Raw genomic sequence first — 23,019 nt, forward strand, 5'->3', positions numbered from 1 at the left:
AGGGCACAGGAGGCTGAGGTTTGCTCTCTGTGGTAATGAAATGCAGCCCACATATCCCAACACTGGCAAGAGAAGAGGAGAACAAGTCAGAAGTTAAGGAAGTAGAGAAATCAGACCAAGTACAAGAGTCAGAAGAGAGGAGCAGGAAATAAAGCAGTGGACTGTGTGCCTGAAAAGAGCAGACAGAGCCTGCAGCCAGTGAAAGGATTAGCAGAATAAAAGGAGTTCTCAATTTAGAACAACAAAAATCCTATCATACAGGCTTTAACTTCTCCTTTGATATAAACACATTGCAGCAGCGTTACTCAAATAAAATGGAATAAAACCATGCACGAGCAGATGTCCAACTTCTCATTTACTGTTTCACATGCTCCTAAGAAGCCTGATACCTGGCATCTCCTGGCCATTTATCTACTTTACTGTAGGTCTGTTCTCTGCACACATCATCTAAATGTTTGGTCTCCAGTGCAGAGAGGCATTACTCAGGTGGGGACCAGCACTGACTGACAGGGAAAACCATGTCACCTTCCAGGTGCTTAACTGGGCCCTGCAATTTTAAACATGTGGATTTGTAAATTAGTCTATCATACTCAGCGTATGCCCCCGTGCATACTCAGGAGAGTGCGATGCTTGCAAGCCAGAGAATGGGATCAGAGTTTCCAGTGCTGGTTTTGGTTAAGGGAGCATTTGCATTTGACTCTAAGTACTATAGTGATAATATCCCACATCACATCTTTTGCAGTGAGGCCTTCACAGTATCGATGTGCCCTTCCTACAAGTATAGTCAACATCTGCCAATATAACCTCCTTTGAGTATTATTCACGCAGCAGATTATTTTGTGATGGTCATGTTACCAAAACAGATGCTTAAAAGCTTTCTTGATGAAGGTTCCCTTGGTTAGCCTTCTTCTGTAGAAGAAAAGTAATTGACAAATTATCCCTAATTTTACAAAAAGAAGGTAGAAGAGTATCACCTTTCAGAACGGTAGAATTTTTAACTGCCACATTTTCTGTTTTTAAGCTATTTGGTACCTTGGCGAATGTTGGGGTACTAATGGTCTGAGCATGGTCAGCCTCATACAGTAAACGCAGGCTCTAGCTGAACAGCAGGGTGCTGCAGTCCCATAAATACACCTTGCAGGCTTTGCAGGTGCTGCTTTTCACTGCTGGTAGAAAGTGATTCCAAACTAACAGTCATCATCAAGCAGTTCGTACACCTTAAGTCAGAGCCAAAAGTGCAGCTTACTACTTTTAAAGAACTATTGAAATGGTCCTAGATACATTAAAGGTCTTGGGAAGACTCAGGTTGGCAGTTCTCTCAAATTTGTTTTGACTGCTCTTCTCTAGATGGTGAATTCTTCATCTAATTGCAACACAGCTGCCTAATGCACCCCCAAAATCACCCCGGTGCAGCTGTCATGTACAACTAGCATCCACTTGCTAGTTCTGCTCATCAGTGCTCTTTGCAATCTAATCAGTCTTACATTTTCTTAAAACATCACAGACAATAAAACAGAGGTTCTTCTCTCTCAAGGAAAAGATAAATGCCATGATCTTGCAAACAGGTTGATTACAGTAACACTGGGGAAAACAGCAAAACAAATATGTGACAACCACAGTAATATTCCCTAAAATTCAGGCTAAGAATTATATGCCATCCACACTGCAGCTCTCCGAGTTCACTAAATATTAGACACGTTCAGTCCCTGATGTTTCCCAGCTGATGGCACTGCTGGATTTTGCTTTACTCCTGCCATTTGTGAGCTGGGTCCAGCAGCAGGGACCGGCCGGGGCTGTGCGGGTGCAGGGGCCAGGGCGGTGTCGGCCCGGGGAGGGTGGGTGTGGTGGGCAGGGCTATATTTTAATATATAGATATTACATTAAAATGTATAAATATTTAAATGTTTGACAAATCTCCATAGTATCTTATGCAATAGCAAAATCTAACCCTACGACTAAAACAGACTATCACACTCTCTGTAAGACTGCATCAGTTGTTAGTGAAGTTATGCCTTCCTTTACTCAGTTTTCTGTTCTAACCATGCCTTCATTGTTAGAAAAACCTGGTTCTCAGGTCCTCGTGGACTACATCTGTATTTTAGTGCTCAGAAGGCAAATATCTTCTTTATAAATCTATGACAAGTTACAGAAAACACTTTTGTTGGTATTTTACATAGCCTGATATTTAAAATCTTTAAGGTTGGGTGTAGCCTAATCAGATTATAAATTCTTAACCCAGTAAAATCCACTTGGAATGCTGGAATTACAGTTTATAATGACTGGTCATGTTCATACTTGCTAGGAATTTTAACATAAATATTTGGACTGAAGTCAGATTTTAAGATGATTTAATTTTGTTAAATACCAGTCCCTGTAGACATTAAATTTTCACTGTTATTTTTATAGCCATTTTTCAGTTTTTCTTTTGCAAGTGTATTAGCAGAGGAGCCATAATTCATTTTCCACTGGTACAGTAGTTACATTTTTTACTTGCATGTGAAGTTAAATGGCTATTATGTTAATGCCAAGCTCTATAGATTCGTTTAGTCTTCATCCATTCTTCATTAAGACTTTTCTGAATGCTATTTAAAGGCAAAGTAGTTCAAAGGCATTACATGGAATATCTAAAACACTGCCACATAGCCTAAATTAATGCTTGACTAGAAGTTAAGAAAATGTACTCCGAGCATTTGCTGGTTTTAATTCAGCAGAGTCCCTATATCCTGATAATTTTTTAGGCCTGAATACCTTCTCGCTTCAGAATTTCATGTACCTTTTGTATTTTAAGGGCATACACAGACACACATATAATCTCTTGTATTCTTCTGTTAATCAGCTGGAGAGGAGCAGGGCAAAGGCCGAGCAGCCCCTTGCGCCCGTCAGTTCCCTTTGGCACTGCGGCACAGCTCCGGCACGTGGCTCAGGGCAGAGCCCGAGGTCGGCAAGTTTATTTACTGGAAATAAATCAAACCAGTGGGACTGCCTGTGCTGCCACAAGATTTCCGGTTAGCACCAAAATTATGAGCTACACATGTTATTTCTTGGCTGGTTTTGTAGGTGTGTCATGCTCCAAGTTCACAAACAGGCAGTGACAATCAAGACTGGTCACGAATGTCCTCAATTAGGAGTGCTTAACGGCTGAAAGCCAGTTAGCAACTGGCAATTAGCTGGACTGCAGGCTGCTTACTTTAGCAGTTTTCTGCCAAACAAATATCTAAATAAATATCCACGATAAGTTACATCATCATCATTGACGTAATCCATCTCATTTAATTTAGATTTAAATAATTTGTAAAGCATGATTCCTTTTGACTAAGCTTTTTCTTGGTTGATGTTAAACTGTAACCTCCAATCTTTACAATATTGCTTTTTCCAGTAAGATATATATATTTATTAACTCCCAGGCAAGATGCAAAGTTTCAGGAATTGTTTTTAAGAGAGCTGTTCTAAGCAATGACACAGACTGTCATCTTGTTGGCCTGAACAGTATCTACTTACATGTGGGAGTCTTGAGAGGATGGGTAGACTTCTGGTTATTCTTCTATTCACAGCTATCAGTGAAAACTGTCTCAGTCTGCTGTTAAGAATGCAGTATTTCAATATATCAAAAGAAAGCTGTAACTGAAACCAGGCTGGTCTCAAACATTTCACTTAAAAAATAATTTTGCTACAGCTTCATTTTAAAAAATGGCAAATAATGGCTTACATTTCCCACACTGGTACTGAGAAAGGATGCCAGACTTGCCCTTCATAGCCAAGATACCCAGACACAGACCATCTGTTACAACTGTGCCAATGAAAGACCCCATATACAGTTGGGGATATAATCCTTGATGATGCTGAATACTGTCTTCCTCATTCCTACTCTGATTCAATAAACATGGGATGCACCTCCACAATGATACTGGAGGAAGCAGAACACCCGGGTAATGCCAGCTTTCCCTCTGCCTTTGAACACCTCATCTCCCAGCGCATTCTCTGCAACCTGCCACCGTGTGCCAGGTGACCCGACTTGAGCTTTGGAGCACTATCTCCCAGGGACAATAGACAGCACTCCATGAAAGCAGGAGTCTGGCAGGATTTATGCTCATGAACCATACACGTTTTTTCAGGAATGTTGCCTGCTGTAATTCTTCACTGAAAAACTAGTCAAAGTGATTTACCTGACTGCAGCCAAAAAAAAAAAAGGTGCAGAATTTCTTTGTTGTTAATATTTCACTTTGTAAGAGAAAAAGCTGCTTAGACAAATTTCTAGTTTGTATTACAGACCCATTCAGAATTTCTAGATGTGTAACATAGATCTTCAATGAAATGCACAAGCAGTAAAAAGGCACAGGTGATATTTTTCTCTGCTAACCATGCAGGAAATTGCTTAGTTTTATCAGAAATACGTTCTCCAAATACAGTTAGTAAGGCCATTCCTAAAGAACTCCTGAATACTTTCAACAGATCCATTATTTTTACAGGCTGTGTGGCTCGTGTGCTGCAGATAAATAAAAGATGCCCTAAGGACTTTGCATGAATATGCAAAGTATTACTAGGTCCCTTTATTTTCTCACAAGCACAGTGATATTTAGTATTTTCCTTCAAAGTGCAGTTCTTGAACTGTTTTCATGAGAATTCAGCTTTTGCTCGAGTTTCAACTCCCCCAGTTTCATTGAAAACATCAAAACCCAACCCCAAATGCGCTCTTCTAGTTCAAAAGCCAGAGGAACTAAAAACCCTGGATTCGTTGGTAAATCCCCCTGCCCTAATTTTCAGGTCTATATCATGGTTCTTGAATGATTTAGATCTACACGAGGCACTGACCTACAAGCAAAACCACATGCTGCGTGTGTGAGCGGCTGGTCTGGGAAAACCACCCCAGGGCCAGGTCTCAACATCAGAGTTGCAAGCACAAAAGATCCCAACTGTAATTAGATAAAGGCCGGGAAATTTGAAAGGATGGGGGTTTTGGCATTCTGTTTAGCAAAAACCTGGTGTGGGACTCTCTTCCACTAAGTCGGTGGAGATGAAGTGTGGCTGATGGCAGACTGAACTGGCTTCATGCCCAGTTCACTGCCACGTTACAACAGCTGGTCTGGGTTTGTCCGACCTCCAGTGGGTTCGGCGGCACCTGCCAGCGCACAGGGTCACAGCCACCCCGGCCGTTTGGGCTGCGAGTGCAGCTCACAGCGAACAGCCTGGGCTCCAGTCTCAGACAACTCCCAGCAGCAGGTTACGGCACCGTGTACAAAATGCAGCTGCGAAAATATTTGTCCAAGATTAAAAAAAGAATTAAACACCATAAATTACTGTATCATGGGACTTTTTTCTTCTATTATCTGTATCCTGTTGTCTCGCTAGTCAGTTGCCGCAATGTGCACTCTTTCCCATGCACAGCACGATATTTTGTCATCTCTTATATCTAGGCGTTTGTTGCCTTTTCCCCCCCTTTTCACAGTAACTCTTAAAGTGGTATTATTCAATAAGAACCTCAGCTTTTGTTGAAGAATTATGTTCCTCACCCTCATGAATTTTTTAGAAAACTGTCCAAATCCAAACCGTGAAGCCTTAAAAAAAAAAAAAAATTACAAAACACAGAAGGCAAGTAAAATAGCCTGAAATATACCACTGCTAAGATCTTATCCGGTGTCATGATTTTTTTTGTTGTCGTTCTGGACAATGTTGAGAATTTCCATGTCTTAGAAAAATAGGAAGGGGGGGAATTAAAAAAAAAAAAAGAAGAAGTAGATTGCTGTGTTATTTCACCTCTCCGGTGAAGTAACATCCAGCAGTGCTGCCCAGCTGGACGAGAGCATCCCGGGGCCTCAGTGAGTGTGTCCAGCCAGCAGTGTGGGAGCAGAGCACCCAAGGTCTCACTGGTTCTGGCAGTCCTGCCTGCCGGGGTCATCTTTTCACACCAATGAGCAGCTCCTGAGCAGTTTTGTGGACAGTTTTCTCTAAGTTAAGAACAAAAAGGCTTTTCTTTAACATCGAGCAGGCATAGCTGTGAGGTCTACCTTTCTCCTCACCCCCATCACAGACCACTGTTATTGTGAATTAAAAAAAAAAAAAAAAAATCACAGAATTTGTCAAGTTCAAAGCCCTCAAATATCTCTTTCACAAACTCTCAACTGACTAGAACAGAAGGAGGATTTCATTCCAGAGGTCAGTATTTTTGCAGGATTCCTTTTCAATCCTTTTCAAGGCTCATTAGTGCTACACAATACAGCACTGGGTCGAGGACAGCATCCGTCCTGCAGAAAACTGATACTTGTTTAAAGTTAGAAATATGAGAGGGCTGAGCAAGTGGGTGTCTTTTTATTAGTAGTAATAGCGTTGTTATTATTATTATGAACATTTGCACATGCCAAGGTAGCAGGCTTGGGCCAGCAGACAAACTCAGGCTTATCATGCCATGCTCCCTGCCTTGGCACGCTTCACCTGCCCCATGTCACATGCCTCCATCTCCACTTTTGTGGCAGGCATAATGTATTGAGCATCTGCAGTGGGCTTGGGGCGCGTGGCACCACAGGCATGGATCTACCTTGCCTGAGCAATTGTGCTGCGTGAATGCATCAGTACCTCCTTGGGCTCGATCTGGAGGTGGTGAGAACATCGCCCACTTGGGAAGCTTGTAATATTGCGTTTTTAGATAAGGTCCTGTTTACTGTGATTACTTAGTACTGATTTGTTGGGATTGGTCACACAACTTCATATGAAATTCAAGCATTAGTTTCCTTTTGGTTCAAAGAAGTAGTTCTGTAGCAAGAAGCTCTAGTAGAAGCCATGGAGGAGCAGAGAATGTGGCTGTTTTACAAGAAGTAATTAATTTTTTACATCTCTTTACATCTTAGAAGAAAAAAATAACACGGAGTATCAGCAGTACCAGCAGTAGTAAAGCTGAAACAAATTATCCCCAACATGGTGAGCACAGCAATGACAGTCTCCCTGAACTGCACAGCCGGTTTCTTTCTTGCCCCAGAGCTTCTGACCGAATTACCTCCAGTTCCTGCTGACCAAGGCTTGCTTTGAAATACCTATTTGTAGCTAAACCATCTGCCTTACTGCTAAGTCTTCTGGCCTAAGAACTTCTGCTAAGGAACGTGAGACCTCCTGAAAACTCTGCTTCTCATCAGGCACTTTCTGACATTTTCTTGGAGCATTTCAGCAGCTCATCATGTCTATTTTTAAACATGTCCTCCCCTGCACAAGGCAAAGGTACTTCCCAGGCACATTTACCACATTCATGGCAGGTTTCCATAAGAACATTTTGTTGTCGGAATGGGCGTAGCACTTCCACTCTTGCTGATACGGCTTTTACACATGTTGCAAGAGCAAAATAATAGGAAATCCATAACGAGGTTGGAAGATAATTTTGCCTTATCGTATATTCATTCACAAAGGACATTAGATTTTTTAAAATATGATTAACTACTTAATTTAACAAAAAAAAATCCTGAATGTTTGTATGAAAGGACAATCCAGAAGGCTGCCTGTTCCTTCAGATAGCTGCACCCAGAAATCATTATCCTTAAATTTTAAAAAGTACTAGCTATTTCCAGCTCAGTATAGACTTGCACATGAGGAGGAGTGCTTTGGCAGTGTTCCACAGCAGGAGGGTGCCACTCTAAGCCATGCTGTGCCATGGACACCTTCTCCCCACAGCAATTTGGGCTTGATGCCCCTCGGTGCCGAGCGCCTGTGCAGCCAGGGATAAGCAATGCTCTTTCTTAGCAGCAGAAACATAAAGCACAGAGAGATACAGGGCTTTGACAAAACCAAATGCAAGCATTTAAAAAACCCCACACCCTAGACTATCTCTCTGTGCATTGAGACTGCACTTAATCACTGCCACACCAGACGACTGCCGCCACCTTATCTCTGCAGTTACACCTCAGCAGGACTCGTCTCTTCCCCGGGGTCCATCACGGCATGGCCTCCTGATCACGCTGCTTCCCACAGTGCTGCTGACACTTATCTCCCCCACGACCCCACCAGCAGGTCTGCCCATCACCGCGAAGCAGCTGAGCAGCTGCAGAAAGCCAGGCGTGCAGTCAGCTCCCACCCCTCGCCAGACAGGGGGCACCCCACCAGCCCCGCACAGCACAGGTCTGCAGACACCGCACTGTAACGTTGTGCATCATCTTGAAGATCCGCTAGATTCCATGTCCGTTATCAGTTTAGAGGATGCCAGGCTGCGTTTGGATTTTATCCTGACTCAATGTGCTGGCACAATGGAAAGGTGACAGTGTGGGGGTGGAAGTTCTCACCGAGAGCTTGCTGAAGGATGGGTATTTGCATCTGCTCTTTGCTGCCAAAAATAGCAGCAAACCTGAGCTAAGGTGAAAGAGAGCCCCGAGCAGGAAGAGACAGCGTGTGAGGAGCTAGGAGACTCATTTATGGGCTGTTTTGTTCTGTCTTTGGACAATTCCTGTTTGTTCAGCACTGGGGCTGCCAGAAAGGAGTACTGTCCCATCCCAAGAGGCAAGTAAAACCTACAGATCTATTGTGGTGAAAAGCAGTATGGCCTAAATTCAACATGCTCCCCAAAATCCCACTGGCTTGTCCCAAAATTGCAGTATTTTCAGGTGTCTGTGAAAAACAGAAATAAACATGTATCTATGCTGGCAGGTAGAGGATCATTTTCAGGGGTCCTTTGTAACTTGAGGCCTTCATCCGTATGCACAACTGTTACGGCCACAGCACACAGCAGTGCCAGAGATTTTATCAAGACAGTTTTTAAACTCTTAAGACAGGTGCTTCTTTTTCAGCTTAACTTCAACATTTGTTACAGTTCTTGAACCAGTCTTCTAGAAAAGTTTGTTTCAAATACATTGCAATGCTTCAGCCAGCAGCAGAAACTGTGACCAAAAAGTCCCATAAATTTTGTCAAGTATTATGTATGCTTTAGCAATACCTTCACTCCTCATCTGTCTTCTTGAAAGATTTCACCACTCTAGGCATGTAGCTTCCCAGCAGGGAAGACCCAGAACAAACCTATTACCAATATGAATAATGTTGTGCGACTCATCCGCATCAAAACCCATTCCTTCAGCACAAGCTGCCATGATTAATGCTGTAGCAGTGGTCAGGTCTCCCTGTGCTAGTTCAGCTAAGGGATTGCTATATTTAATTTTACTGTTATTCTAGCGTGATGTAGTTTTGATAACATCTACATCCCTCATCTGATTTTTTTTTTTTTTTTAAATGCATAGAAAGTGCTTCTGGTCCTGGTGGCTGTCCATCCCACGTGCACCAGGAGGTCACAGGTGGGAGGTGCCTCCATCATCCCCAGAGACTCCTTGCCGTGGCTAAAGATGTCAACACTGCCAAGATCTTCCCGAGCAATACCCTCGATCGCCTCCATCATTATTTAAGCCATTTATTTCTGGCTTAATTTTATCTCTGCGTCACAGACAATTAAAATAACCAGCCCATGCACACAAAAATTTATTCCTTACAACTGTTGCCTGTATATTTTGCAGATTTGTCTTCTCTTGTTCAGCTTCTTTCCAGAGTAGATGCCAGTCACTCACATTATATTTTACAGTCTCAATTGGGAGCTGCTGAGTCCAACCCAGCCACTGCCACCAGCTCTGGAGGGGAAGGAGAGAAGAGCGTGGGCAGGCAGGGCAGGCTGTTCCCTCTTCCTTGCAAACCTCCCTGCTCCCACCCATCTTACTCTTTCCCATTTCTCCCTCTGTGAGTCATGGTGCCAAAGGGGCATCCCTGCACCCAGCCTCTCATGGCCGCTGCATTGTGTGCTATGCTATGGGGGGGATTTTGACCTCCCGGCCCTCCTGAAGATGGGCCTTATCTTGTCTAGATTCCTTTCAGGAGGAGATTAAAATCTTCATTACAAAGATGCTTCTAGCTCCATTTGATATATTTGGCCGCGGTGGGTGACAGCACACAGTTGTGCAAGCTGTCTGAGCTCGTGCCACAGAGCCACTGGTTGCAAACACAGATGGTCACCCAGGTCTCGCTGTGCTTCAGCAGAGCTGAGCAGACACTTACCTTCCTGGAGTGCTGATAAACAGCAATGCTTTCCCCAGGATCTAATCAGATAAAATACAATCATGCAAAATCTGGAAGAGAGGATTTGGTGGGGGGTTCTTGTTTGGTTGGGTGGGAGCTGTGGGTTTGTTTGCCTTTTTCTTTAAGAAAAAAATGCATTTCTCACTTTCTTTAACTAACTGCAAGCCTTTTATCCTTTCCAGGTAATATCATTGGTTCTGGGATCTTTATTTCGCCAAAAGGAGTTTTGGAGCACACCGGCTCAGTGGGACTTGCTCTCATTATTTGGGTGCTTGGTGGCGGGGTGGCTGCCCTTGGATCTCTATGTTACGCCGAACTGGGAGTCACTATCCCCAAATCAGGAGGGGATTATTCCTATGTCACAGAGATTTTTGGTGGGTTAGCTGGGTAAGTACCCTATCTCTATAAAGTCATTTGAAAACACTAAGTATATTAAGTTTGGAGAAGGTATCTGCCTTGGAAGAGACAAGGAACATTTGTCAATAAAATGCTTTTGCAAAGTCATTTTTCCTGCTCTCATTAGAAATACCAAATTGTTCCTACACAGAGCTACGGACACTTTCACTTCCTTCTCTTAATAAAGTCCATGAAAGGAAAGAACCAGGCTGTAAATAATGCTGTGTCCAAATTACATTCCTGTGTGCCAGCCATAAATCATCAGTACCTTGTACTGAGGAGCTTCACACATCAGGGAAGCCAGGACGGAGCTACTCACCATAATCCAAAACCCTCCTTTAACTGACGATGCAGAAGGCAGCAAATATTTCTGTGGCATTATATTGTGAAACCTTCCTACAGCAGAATACAGAAAACTGCTGGATAAGGAGATTTGCCCACAGAAGCATCCCAGGCTCAGGTGCCTGCTTGCAGCGCTGCCTCACCTACTGCAACTGTACAAAAATAAGGGTTGTAAATCTGAAGAGAGGGAAATGCCAACTCAGGGAATGATTTCTCTTTGAAAATACCAGAAGTGGAGTAGTGTGCCTAAGGGAGGAACGGACAAGTGAGAAGAGGTCATAATTTATATTTGACTGTATATTTTCTTGTGTCTTCAAGAAAAAAAATGAAACCAGTAGCCTGTGCTCAAAGCTCACTAGAGAAGCACCAAAACTTTCAGTCCAGCTTGCTCACTTGCAAGTAAAAAGGTCACACAACATTTCTGAAAAATGAGCACCATAGCTGCAAATTAGAGAAAGGAAAAAAAAAAATCCTTTTCAGTTCAAACAGAAAACAAGCTTGTCACAGTTGAGCTGGCTGCTGAGCTGGAGTAAATCAGCACAGGCGTAATGCCGGCAGGCTGTCCCCCCGTCCCATGGCCTGTCCCCTTGCTCGTACCTGCCTCAGCCCAGTGCCACCCAAGCGCTGGGCACAGCCAGCACCCAAAAACACACCAGGTGACAAGGGAGTTTTCTGGTGATTGTCTAACATAAGCCATTGCCTTATACTAGTTCTCATGAAAGTCTGTGTTTCTTCAGTCAGTAGAATCACTCCTCTGAACGTTGTCCCACTTTGCATAGAAAATTACACTCATGTCACAGCATGATTGAGGGAACAACAGCATAGGCTTGGTTAACCAAAATCTCAGCTAATCTTCACTGAGGTTTGCTCTTCTCACGGGGTGCAGGAACTGCACAGCAAAGCCCCTGCTCCCCTAGGATGCTGCAGCAGGCAGCAGCTTCTCCCAATACCTGCTCCCAGGAATGAGGTCTGCAAGCAAGGAACACAAAAATGAAAGAGCATAAAATTGCACAAGTGATCACAAGTGCTATCCCAGGAATATCACTGTGAAACCATCGGTTTCAGAAAATAAAAAGAATTATGCTTTCTAGGAGAGAAAAAGAAAGTAATTAGAAACCAAGTATGACTAAACCCAGCTTTAGTTGTTCCTCAGCTCACTCTGCCGTGTTCAGAGAATTTGCATGGTGCCCCACACACCCATCGATGGGGCCGGAGCAACGCTTTCACCTCCCAAAGCAAGGAGCTGCCTGCCGCAGCAGCAGCACACTTGGTGTCCAGGCTTGCGATGAACAAGCAGTATCAAAAAAAACACAACCTCATCACCAGAAGGGAAGCAGCAGTGCTCCCGTTCTTGCAAAGCCACTTTTCATTTTCTCTCAAGAAAATAAACCATGTTGTAAGTATGGCGAAGGGTTACCTTAGGCAAGAAGCCTCCTGGTAGTTTTTTTGTGTAAAAGGCAGAGGGGCTCAGTCATAATTTCCAGTAGAGCTGGGCTGGGACTGCACCCTGCTGCACACTTTGCTGAGCCACCACCTAAAGCCTGCAGCTGAGGGGAATTCTCACAAGCACCTTCAGTTTTCCACTTGGGAAGCACCCATCACCCCCTGGCACTCTGAGCTGAACGGGGCCGTTTGGAAGCCTGCACTGTGCCTCCCCTGAGGAAAAAAAAACACTGCTTCTCCAAAAATTCAGTTTTCTTTTGCAATGTAACCCTTCTACAGTAAACAACATCAAATTCAACACACAAAGTTTTAGTGCATCTGCCAAAGGATTTTCCCAATGGCAAATTTGGATTGTTTGGTCTATTCACACGAAGATGTTTATTATAGGAGCATGTGCCGTACCCACCCAGCCCGTGACATTTCCTCTTCACGTCCTCTGTCTTGTCCCTGCTGTCCAAAATCCTCCCTGTTCTATGTTTTCCTGCATAGGTACAAGGAACAAAGGAGTACTGTTTGATTGTAACAGCCATTGGAGTACTACATGCCCCAGCTTCTGTGCCTGGCAGTGTTCACAGCTTGTTGTGTGAATAAACAATAATTAAAAAAAAAATCGTAGCACTGCTAGGTGTAACGTGAGGAAGTGAATGGAGTAAAAGAAAGAAGCAGGACAGGGCCATCTCCTGAGCTGGCAGAAGCTCTGGCCGCAGAGCAGCAGCCCTGCTCCGAGTCTGGGTGCAGCTGCAGGACAGGGCACGAAATGCCGCTGACAGCGGCGGGGATGGCAAAACTCCACTGGGGAAGGGACATGGCCCAGCAGCTCCAGCCAGGGGAGAAGACGGAGGTGAGGGAGGACTTCTGTTGCACTGGGCTCTGGTCTGGTACCAGAGAGCAGACTTCTTACTTTCATCTTCATTTAGAAATCATCTTGGTTTTAAATAGCATCTGTGCACGAGCACAGTAACCGCAGGGAATGGGTCACATCCCGTGCTGCTGGAGCCATCTGAGCACAGCTCATCTTACATGCATATGGGCTTGCATGTCTGTACAGATCACAAAAAGAACATTACCCAAACCAGTAAATAATAGGCTTCATATGTGTTCTTGTAGAAGACAATTAATAAATTCAGCTTCATGAAAAAACACTAGTGTATTTCTGATAAATACAACTTCTGAATGCTCAGCAACAACATTGCAACTAAGCTGCTTCTCCAGCAGTGACTGAGGACTGGACATAGATCCTTACTGAAAATCAATAGCATTGAAATCAGCAGAGAGCTCTAAGCCAAACTTTTATAAGTGTCACTCCAAACTGCAAGTAAAACATGTTTCAAATACACTTCTATGTTTCCTTTTTGTTGTTGTTGCAAAAATCTTAAGTTTCCAAAGGCAATAATTCTTTTTAGCAATGCAGGATAATATTAATAATATTCAAACTAGCTCCAACTTTCTTAAACCAGTTCAGATTCTCCCATCATAAGGTGATCTGTACTACAGCATCTATTTCAAACTGTTTTATTTTGTTAATGACACACAAGTAGGGTACACTATAATTTTCTATTTTCACAGGCTGCTGTGACTGCATATTTTATATCTAATTCAAGATCCTCTTGGGGGTACAGGTACATCCCAAATACAAGTTCCAGAACCAATTTCACCAAGTCCACTAGACTATTAGAGACCCAGATCAAACCATCCTGTTCATTTCTTTCAACAGGTGAGGAAATTACTATGCAGAGATATCTGCAAAAAATTTAGGTTTGGTCCAGAGATGACAGGCACTTCCACATGAATGCCACACCTTCCCTAAAGCAGCAGTCAATCTGATGCTTCCTTTTGTCATTAACTACCAGAGAGTTAATTTGGTAAGGTGGTGTGATGTAAGAGCTGGTCACCTTCCCAAATGGTACTATTGTTTTTAAAACCCAGTTTTGTTTTGCTTTCCCTTCTATTCATTTTTTGTGTGACTGCTCCCCCCCCACACCCCCTTTTAAATGTTTTCCATTGTGATTCAGCATGGTTTTCACCAAGTAACACTCCCAGAGGATTAAGGGAGTGGAGCGTCTCCCTTATGAGGAAAGGCTGAGGGAGCTGGGTCCCTTTAGCCTGGAGGAGACTGAGGGGTGACCTCATTAATGTTTATAAATATGTAAAAGGTGAGTGCCACGAGGATGGAGCCAGGCTCTTCTGGGTGACAACCAATGATAAGACAAGGGGTAATGGGTGCAAACTGGAACACAAGAGGTTCCACTTAAATTTGAGAAGAAACTTCTCAGTGAGGGTGACAGAGCCTGGAACAGGCTGCCCAGGGGGGTTGTGGAGTCTCCTTCTCTGGAGACATTCAAACCCGCCTGGACACCTTCCTGTGTAACCTCATCTGGGTGTTCCTGCTCCGGCAGGGGGATTGGACTGGATGATCTTTTGAGGTCCCTTCCAACCCCTAACATTCTGTGACCCCATGCTTATCAGAAACAAGGCAAAGTAAAGGATGGACCAAAAGACACTCACCACCTCAGCCCCAGGAGCACCCAGCCAGCAGCTCTCCCTCCTCCTCACTAAGGGCACCAGGAAGGGCTGCCCCAGCTGTGCCAGGTTATAGGGGCTGCCAGCAAGCAGCATGCTGGGAGGGAGCTGCCTTTAAAGGAGCAACCCACGTAATCAAGAAATCATTTGGTCTTATGTAGAAACAAGGTTTCCCATCCTCATTTGTGCTGCATATCCCTGAACTTCATATTTATATGTGTATGTGAAAGAATTAACATGTGTGTGCACATGGCAAGAAGGATTTAATTTTCTACTAGAGAAATAATACTACTTCAAATATCTTAAAACACGAACCAGATCCACTGCTGATTTTACAAGACAAGTATTTTTTTTCCTAGAGTGAGAAACCAAAATATCCCACACTTTATATTTGCAAGGGTACCTCATTCAGTGCAATTAGCTGCAGCTGGAGGCAGAAAACCAGCCGCGGTGGGACCTGGCTGGACGGTCGCAGAACACTGCAGCACTCAGCTGGCCTGGCCCGCGTTGCAGAGCTGAATGGTGACAAGAAACCCCCCAGTGACCGTCAGGGAGCCAGCAGCAGCCACAGGAGTGCAGCTGGCCTGCAGCTGGGGGCCCTGACAAAACCCTTCAGAGATGCCTTCAATGTAGGGACTGCTGTGTGCTGCAGTTAACATGTCAGCCCAGGAGCAACAGAGATGCTTTCACCTTGACATACAGAGCTAAATCAAAGCATGCCCACTGGACATAATCCTCACTCTTTTATACATCCCTAAACTGTGCTTTACTTAAAAATGTTTAATTTAAAATTCAGATTGCTCTGGGAACACGGGAAAAGGGATGAGGAGAGGCACAAGTAGGTGACTGTTAGATGTGACGGGGACAAAGGTGCTCGGTCCTGATGCCTCGGGCACCATCCCAAAGCACTGCACTGCCGAGCGTGCATTACCTCCAGCACACCCCCAGCACTGCTTTCTTGTGCTTTTTCTTGTCTTTTCAGGTTTCTACTGCTGTGGAGTGCGGTGCTTATCATGTACCCGACCAGTCTGGCTGTCATCTCTCTGACCTTCTCAAACTATGTCCTGCAGCCCGTCTTCCCTAACTGTATCCCCCCCTATAATGCCTCCAGGATCCTCTCCATGGTGTGTTTACGTGAGTATTTGCTTCTCGCGCACACACAATGTTTGCCTCGGTTTTACATGGGACTGCTCAAGGGGCCGCCCCAGCCAGGCTTGGGTCATGGCCGCAAGCCAAAAGGCAAGCAGGGAGGTCCCAGGACAGGCACCATGACTGGTGTGGGATATTCTGTCCCTTCCCACTTGCCTGCAGCAAGCACCATGGGCTGGAGCAGTGCACAACGACACCTGAATCCCTGTGGGTCCTGGGGAAAGTGACAGCAGGTGATCCTGTGGGATGGGACAGGGCTGTGCTCCCTGCAGAGCCACAGGCACCTGCCATGGGTGACCCACCGGCACAGGTCACCCACAACCATTTGAGCCCTTCCTAGTCTTCTTTTACATTCACAAATGCAAGTGTGTAGGAAGAGCAGCACGCCACCAGCGTTGCATTAATTCCGGAGCCAGCAGAAGCAAACCAGAGCTGCAGGGACTCCAGCTGTTCACCGTTTCTGTGAGAAGGCAGCAATCCCCACATGTTGAGCACTACTCAGGCGCGGTTACTAGAGCCGGGGGAGCCCCGCGCAGCAGCGCCCGAGGGGGAAGGCTGCCGGCTGCCAGGGGTGCCCCTGCAGCTGGGAGTCTGCTCGGGAAAGGCAACACTCCTCCTCACCCTGGGTCCCGGCAGGAACACGTGTATCAGCCTGTGCTTTTCGATGCTTTGCCTGTGTGTTCTTAAATAAAAATAATTTCATTTCACTGAATTCAGTCTTTTGCTCTCCAGTCCTCCTGACCTGGGTGAACAGCTCCAGCGTTCGATGGGCAACACGCATTCAGGACATATTTACAGCAGGAAAACTGTTAGCCCTGACCCTTATCATTATTGTGGGCTTCATACAGATCTTTAAAGGTATTCTGTGAGACAGCACTAACACGGGTGTGGTACTGTTGATAGACTTGATTTTTCCTGCTTACTGCACTGTTTCCTCCTTAAAACCAACCCAAAGGTGCCCTGGGTTTAGCCAAATCATGATGCCGTGTACTCATGCAGCCATGGAAAGGATGTATCTCCTTAAAAAGGTCCCTTTCCTGCCTGCCTTGTCGGTTTTGATAGAATAACAGAGGGCAGCTGAGGATGTTTCAGAACAGCTACTGAAATTTTTCAATCTGTTTTATGCCCTTTAAATCTGAAGTGCTCTGGGTGTAAAATGAACAAGCAATTCCTTACCCAGGGCAGGAAGACACCTGTCATTTTGGACACTAGTCCAATATCCTGCAAAAAGTCACTTATAAGATTAAAAATAGGCCAAAAAAAAGTCTCACTAATTCACCAACTTAATGGAAAGCAGAAAACACAAAAGACTCATGATGTTTTTATTGTGTATATGATGAGTCATATAAAGGAAGATGAAATATGACATTTACAGAGAGCAGAAAAATTGTTTCCTCAGTGGTAATAGTCCTACAATCTTGACAAATCTTCCAGTCCCATAAACATTTTTCAGTATTTCTACTAAACACCACCTAACTCTTGTAAAACAAACTGCATTAAGAACAGGTAGGAATAAACCCCGTCGAGGAGCCATCCTCAGACGGTGCAGGTTGGCAACGGGTCCCATGAGTCGCGGTGGTGACACCAGCACTGTGGCACAGATGGCAGCGAGGGATGCCTGTGTGTGCAGCTCGAGCTGCCTCCCCGGGACACTGGATGTGCAATGCCAGCCCGTGGTGACCTGTAGAACAGGAAGAGCATGAAGTCTCAAATCCAATAAAGAATAAAAATAAAGAATAAAAGCCAAAAGTTCACCTGTTTCCTGGTGTCTCTTGTAGGCAGCACTTCTCCAGGGGTGGCTTAACCTCTTGCTTGCGCTCTCTGTGCAGGAAACTATGAAGAGCTAATACCAAGCAACGCATTCAATTTTTGGATGACTCCGTCGGTGGGGCATTTAGCATTAGCTTTTCTTCAAGGGTCATTTGCCTTCAGTGGCTGGAACTTCTTGAACTATGTAACAGAAGAACTGGTTGATCCCCGCAGGCAAGTATCCATTTCCATGCCATCCACATTTTCTTGAAGTGCTGAGACATTGGAGCCATCTGGTAATATTATTCATTTAATAAGCTGCAGCAATGTCATTCTGTGTCTACGGGACCAGTCTTTCTAAATGAAGGATTTTTTGTCTAGAACAAATAGCAGGCAAGTGAAAGAAACACTGAAATTAAAAACATATTGGACAAAGCATTAACTGAATCAAACCAGCCTATAGACAAAGCAGTATCTCTCTGGCACTGTTCAGTCATACAGTGGTTCTCTAGCAGGAAATTAACCACTGATGAGATGCCACACAAGTTTTTATAGGGAGAATCACTTGTATTAGAAAAGAGCTGAATTATGCTGGAAGTCACTTTGCTTTTCCACCCAAAGGTGATCTTCCCCAGAGATCTGAAAGAGAGAAGATTAGAAAGTCATTGCACAATGAAGGCAGCGGTCCCTGCCCCAGCACAGCTGCGGGCACCCGCCCACCGGGGCGACTGACATCAGGTTGCTGCTGGTCCTGGGTATGGGAAGGGGCTTGGAAATTATTTGTCACAAGCAGACTGGGAAAGCTGGAGGGAAAGTGATTTTTATAAAGCAAAGCTCAAACATTTCAACATTCCTGAGCTGATGAAGTGGAATGACAAACGCCAAGAGCAGCTCTTGGAGCATTAGTTATTTCTAGGCATCCAGTGCACACAGCAATTAAATGAGAAGTTTAAGCTGTTACACAGCCTGGATGGAAATGAATTAAAGCTGCAGCCTTACGAGTAGCTCTGCACACACCTTCACACCAGTGAGTGGTGAAGTGCACGTCCAGAGATCTTGGCAGGAATAAAGAAAGTGTGGTAATGTTTTCCCTCAATGAAACACCAATATTGTAATGTACCACCACAATTTCAAAGCTGAATAATGAAAAGTTATGACTTAAATAAGGCAAATATGGCCTCACTTGAGAAATAAAAAGAAAACGGAGTGAATGGACTTCATTTTTTATTTTTGCAGTTTCTGAAGGGAAACCAAAATACAAAAAAAGTAATTGGATAACCAAGAAAACTTCCCATTTTTACTAAATCTGTTCAAAATCACAAAGGCTAAATACTTTTTTAAAAAACATTTTTTCCAAATCTGACACACAAAGTGCATGATTGCGTTAGATACAGAATGGTTCAGGTGTCCACCTCTAAGGAGGTCTCTGGATCAGAGGCCAAGTACACCTGTTCTACTCTAAGTGGCCATGGCGTTGTGTGACCAGACCAGGTTTACAGCATGGGATGGGCCAAGGCAGCCACCTGGACAACAGGATCCCGTTCCTTTTCGGAGCAGGCAAAGGTAAAGCAAAACACGGCATTTTATTCCACCGCTGGTGCTTGTACCTAGGGTTATTGAGAAATGGCTGTTCCGTTTTTCAGCAACACGCTACCTCAATCCCAACCAGCAGCCCACAGGGAGCACGTGGCGGTTTTGGCCCAGGGAGCTGCCCTCTGCAGACGTGGCATTTCAGAGCACTTTTAGCCTTGGCCAGCCTGCAGCGGGTCAGAGCCTGTGGAAGTGCGGTTCCCTCTGGAGAAACAGCCAATGAGCCCACCTAGCTGGGTGACCCTCCCCAGGCTGTACACGGTTCTTGTGGTCTCACTGTGCATGACTGTAATTTCTTATCTACCCTCCTAATTCTTTTATTAGGAACCTACCTCGTGCCATATTCATATCCATCCCATTGGTGACATTTGTGTATACGTTCACCAACATTGCATATTTCACTGCCATGTCACCCCAAGAGCTCTTGTCCTCCAACGCTGTGGCGGTAGTAAGTAAACCATTCCCTGGATGTCTAAAATACACTTTGATTTCAGTTCTGTGCCTTGCAGTGTATTTCAGTTTCTCTGCCTTCTGTTGCTTTAGACATTTGGTGAAAAGTTACTGGGCTATTTTTCCTGGGTTATGCCAGTCTCAGTGGCCCTATCTACATTTGGAGGAATAAATGGATACCTTTTTACCTCATCAAGGTTAGATGGAGTACAATTTTATGAACATTATCTAATTTGGGGAGGGGCTGCTTTAATTTAATTTGCTAAAGAAACGCTAGCTAGATATTTTGGATGTTGTAGAGCATGAGGTCGTTGTTGGGTGTGTTGCATACATTCAGTTATTAATTGCTTTGTTTTGAATCAGCAAATGTAATATTGAATCATGAAATTTCTTGCAAAATAATCCTTACGAGCTACTGAAAGTGTCTGCAGATGTGGAATTGCTCACAGTAAGAGCCAAACATGGCTTTAACATGGAACCATAGTCATTTTACATCAATAAAGCTCCAGTAGCTACAAGCTAAACTGTGCTTTGCTCAAAGAGGAGTTTTAGGGCCTGGTGCTGTTCCCAATTACAAATATTTTCATTCCCACGCTGGAAAAAACCGCTTTCAGGCAAGATGCTTTGCGTGCATACTGCTGATAGTGGGACCAGAGTCTGTAAAGCCCATTTATATTACCTCACCTGTCTGAACTTAATTAAAAAGTTGTAAATTTTTTTTTGAGGAGACAAGTCAAGTATCTTGTGAAAGTTATTTATCTCAGCACTTTAACAAGTATCATAAGATGTGACAAATCTGAGTGCATACCTAACAGATTATACACTTAAAAATGAAATATTAAGGCATGTTAAACCTTATCTGAAACATTTCTGACACTGGAAATATCTATGAGATTTTTTTTATGCCTTGGCTGATCACCTCACAACCTCCACAGTACTCATCCCACGCTGGGTAAGCAGACTGCTGGCCAGCAGGCAGGGACTGCACAGATTTCAGTCCTCCTCCTCCTCAGAGCTAATTCAGCATCTCAGAGCAGTCCATTTCACAGATGACAGCCTCATATACCGAAGGGTCTAGTTGAGATAGCTTACACCATGTTATGCAGGCAGTCTCTAGTGGTCTCCCCAGTCACAGACCCACTGGCCACAGTTCCCTTCCACGCCCAGACCGATGCAGGCAGTTGAGATTGGAGATGTTACATGGCTAGATATTGAACAGGCTGTTGTATAGCCAGGGGATTCAGCGTTACTGTTCTTCTTTCCAGGTTATGTTTCTCTGGTGCCCGAGAAGGCCATTTGCCGAGTTTGCTTGCCATGATCCACGTCAAGCACTGCACGCCCATCCCGGCCCTGCTCGTCTGCGTAAGTTTTACTATCTCTGCTCTGTCGCCCTGTAACCTGCTTTTAGAAATACTGAATCATGGAGAGGAGACCTGGAAAAATCCCTCGAGAGGCCATTTTACCCCAGAAGAAGAGAAGCAAGTCAGCCTGGAGTGCTGCTGGTGGGTGCTGGCAGTTCCAACAGCCCCAGCGAGGAGCAGCCTTCAGCCTCAGAAATAATCCCTCCCGCTCCCAACCACCCTTGACGCCTGGAGGGTTCCCTCACACCTAACTTGAGCTGCAATAAAAGCCAGTTACCACCTGCCCTACCCACAGCAGAGACAGAGACTGGCTTTTGAAACAGAGATACTTCTGTAAGAAAAGACAAGCTTTTGACCAATTTTGCCTGCTTTCCACAAACATTTGGAAATATCCGTGGTCACCGCTAATCCCACTCAGGCAGGACTGGTTTAAACCCCACCACCAAAGCCAGAGACATGGTGGGTCCCAGGGAGAGGACAAAGTGCTCCTAAAGTTTCTTACTTTCAGTGAGCAAGACATCTTGTGAGGGATGATCAGGCAGTGCTCTGAGGATATGGGGTATTTTTCTGTGGGCCAAAAAATTAAGTAGGGACAATTATTACAGTAGCCCTGATTAATGCATCTGCTGAATGGTAGGTCAGGCAGACAAGAAGTCACCTGCAAAGATCAAAAACCAACAGGTCAAGCAGTGGGAGGGTTTGGGGCTGGTCAGCTTGCTGCTGTGCTCCCATGAGAAGAAGATTTTTCTCACTTTTTATACACCATAAATGTCCACGATACTAATGACTTACAGAAGTTATTATTTGAATCAAAGAGCTTCATACAGTTTTACCAATAGTGAAGCTAGAATATGCGATGGGCTTTACTGCAGCACAGATGTTAAAGAGGAAAATGACTCCTGGTGCTGCCTTCCCCAGCTGCATGGCCCAAGCAAGGGAATTTCCCAAAAGGCACTTGCTTGAAATCTTGGCTGCATCCTCTGCTGCCAACAGTAGGTTTACCACTGATATTAAACCAGTGAGGGTTTGACCCCAGATGCACCAGGAAGGTGCACATTTATGTGTCTCCTGGCTCTAACAGCAATACTGGCACAATACACCCAGACCAAATTTCACTGATTAAGCCTCCTGCACATTCCACTTTTATGACAAAATATACATCTAGCTGAGGCTTTGTGGCCTTCCTGGGGCCTAATGCTCCATCACAAACATCTTGCACGTTGCCCATGCAGGGTTTCGGGGTACACTGTCCCCAGCCTGCCCCGGCAAGCAGCAACCACTGGCCCCATCGCTGGCCCCTGCCAGGCAGCTGAGCTCCACTGGTGCTGACGAAGCAGAACTCCTTTGTCCTTAAAAATACATCAGCTAAAATAACATGCCGAGTTTCAGAGGCTGTTTCGCTGTGAAATAGCCCCAACATGAGGGGGCTGCCCAAGCCGACCTGGGTGATCTATCAGGCGTACACCAGCTTCCCGCGCTCAAACCATTCCCCGTGAATTGCAGTGCCAGTCACAGAACCAATGCTGCATATCAGTTCACCACTTGTAGGTGTTTTAATGCAGATCAGGGTATATCAAATGCTGCTATGAAATATTAATTCCTTAAGAAATAGAAAGATAAAAATAATATAGCGTAGGCAGCTACAATAGCAAACTGGGTCAGACTTTAGGCAAACCTAATTAATACATCAGGTTCCTTTTTCCCTTCCAGTGAATCACACCTAGCTCTTTGCATGGAGAAAGATTTCTTTGTACGTGGAGGAAGGCCTTTTTAACATCACCAGTGAGACCTGTATTTTTACTAATCCTTTCAAAAATCAAAGGGCCAAGCTAGATGTAAGATAAAGAGACTGGGGTTTTTTTTTACAAGCCGGTGAGGAGCAGCCAGCTCTCCCACCTGCCTGTGGCTGGGCGGTCGGGGGGAGCAGCACACCCCTCTGAGCCTGGCACTGCTCAGGGATCACACCCGCACCCTGAGCAGATCTGACACGTCAGTG

The 23,019-nt window shown here is 44.7% G+C and overlaps 1 protein-coding gene across 1 annotated transcript in view; it reads left to right on the forward strand.

The window, feature by feature from the left end:
- The window catches only part of SLC7A10 (solute carrier family 7 member 10), a 40,293-nt gene that overhangs the window by 14,455 nt on the left and 2,819 nt on the right, over window positions 1-23,019 (forward strand). Inside the window, exons 2-8 of the mRNA XM_065640827.1 lie at window positions 10,206-10,410; window positions 15,707-15,858; window positions 16,606-16,731; window positions 17,703-17,856; window positions 19,537-19,660; window positions 19,756-19,859; window positions 20,928-21,024. Of these exons, the coding sequence (XP_065496899.1) occupies window positions 10,206-10,410; window positions 15,707-15,858; window positions 16,606-16,731; window positions 17,703-17,856; window positions 19,537-19,660; window positions 19,756-19,859; window positions 20,928-21,024 (962 nt within the window). The remainder of the gene's footprint in view (window positions 1-10,205; window positions 10,411-15,706; window positions 15,859-16,605; window positions 16,732-17,702; window positions 17,857-19,536; window positions 19,661-19,755; window positions 19,860-20,927; window positions 21,025-23,019) is intronic.

This window comes from Caloenas nicobarica, chromosome 9, assembly GCF_036013445.1.
Source record: "Caloenas nicobarica isolate bCalNic1 chromosome 9, bCalNic1.hap1, whole genome shotgun sequence".
NCBI lineage: Eukaryota > Metazoa > Chordata > Aves > Columbiformes > Columbidae > Caloenas > Caloenas nicobarica.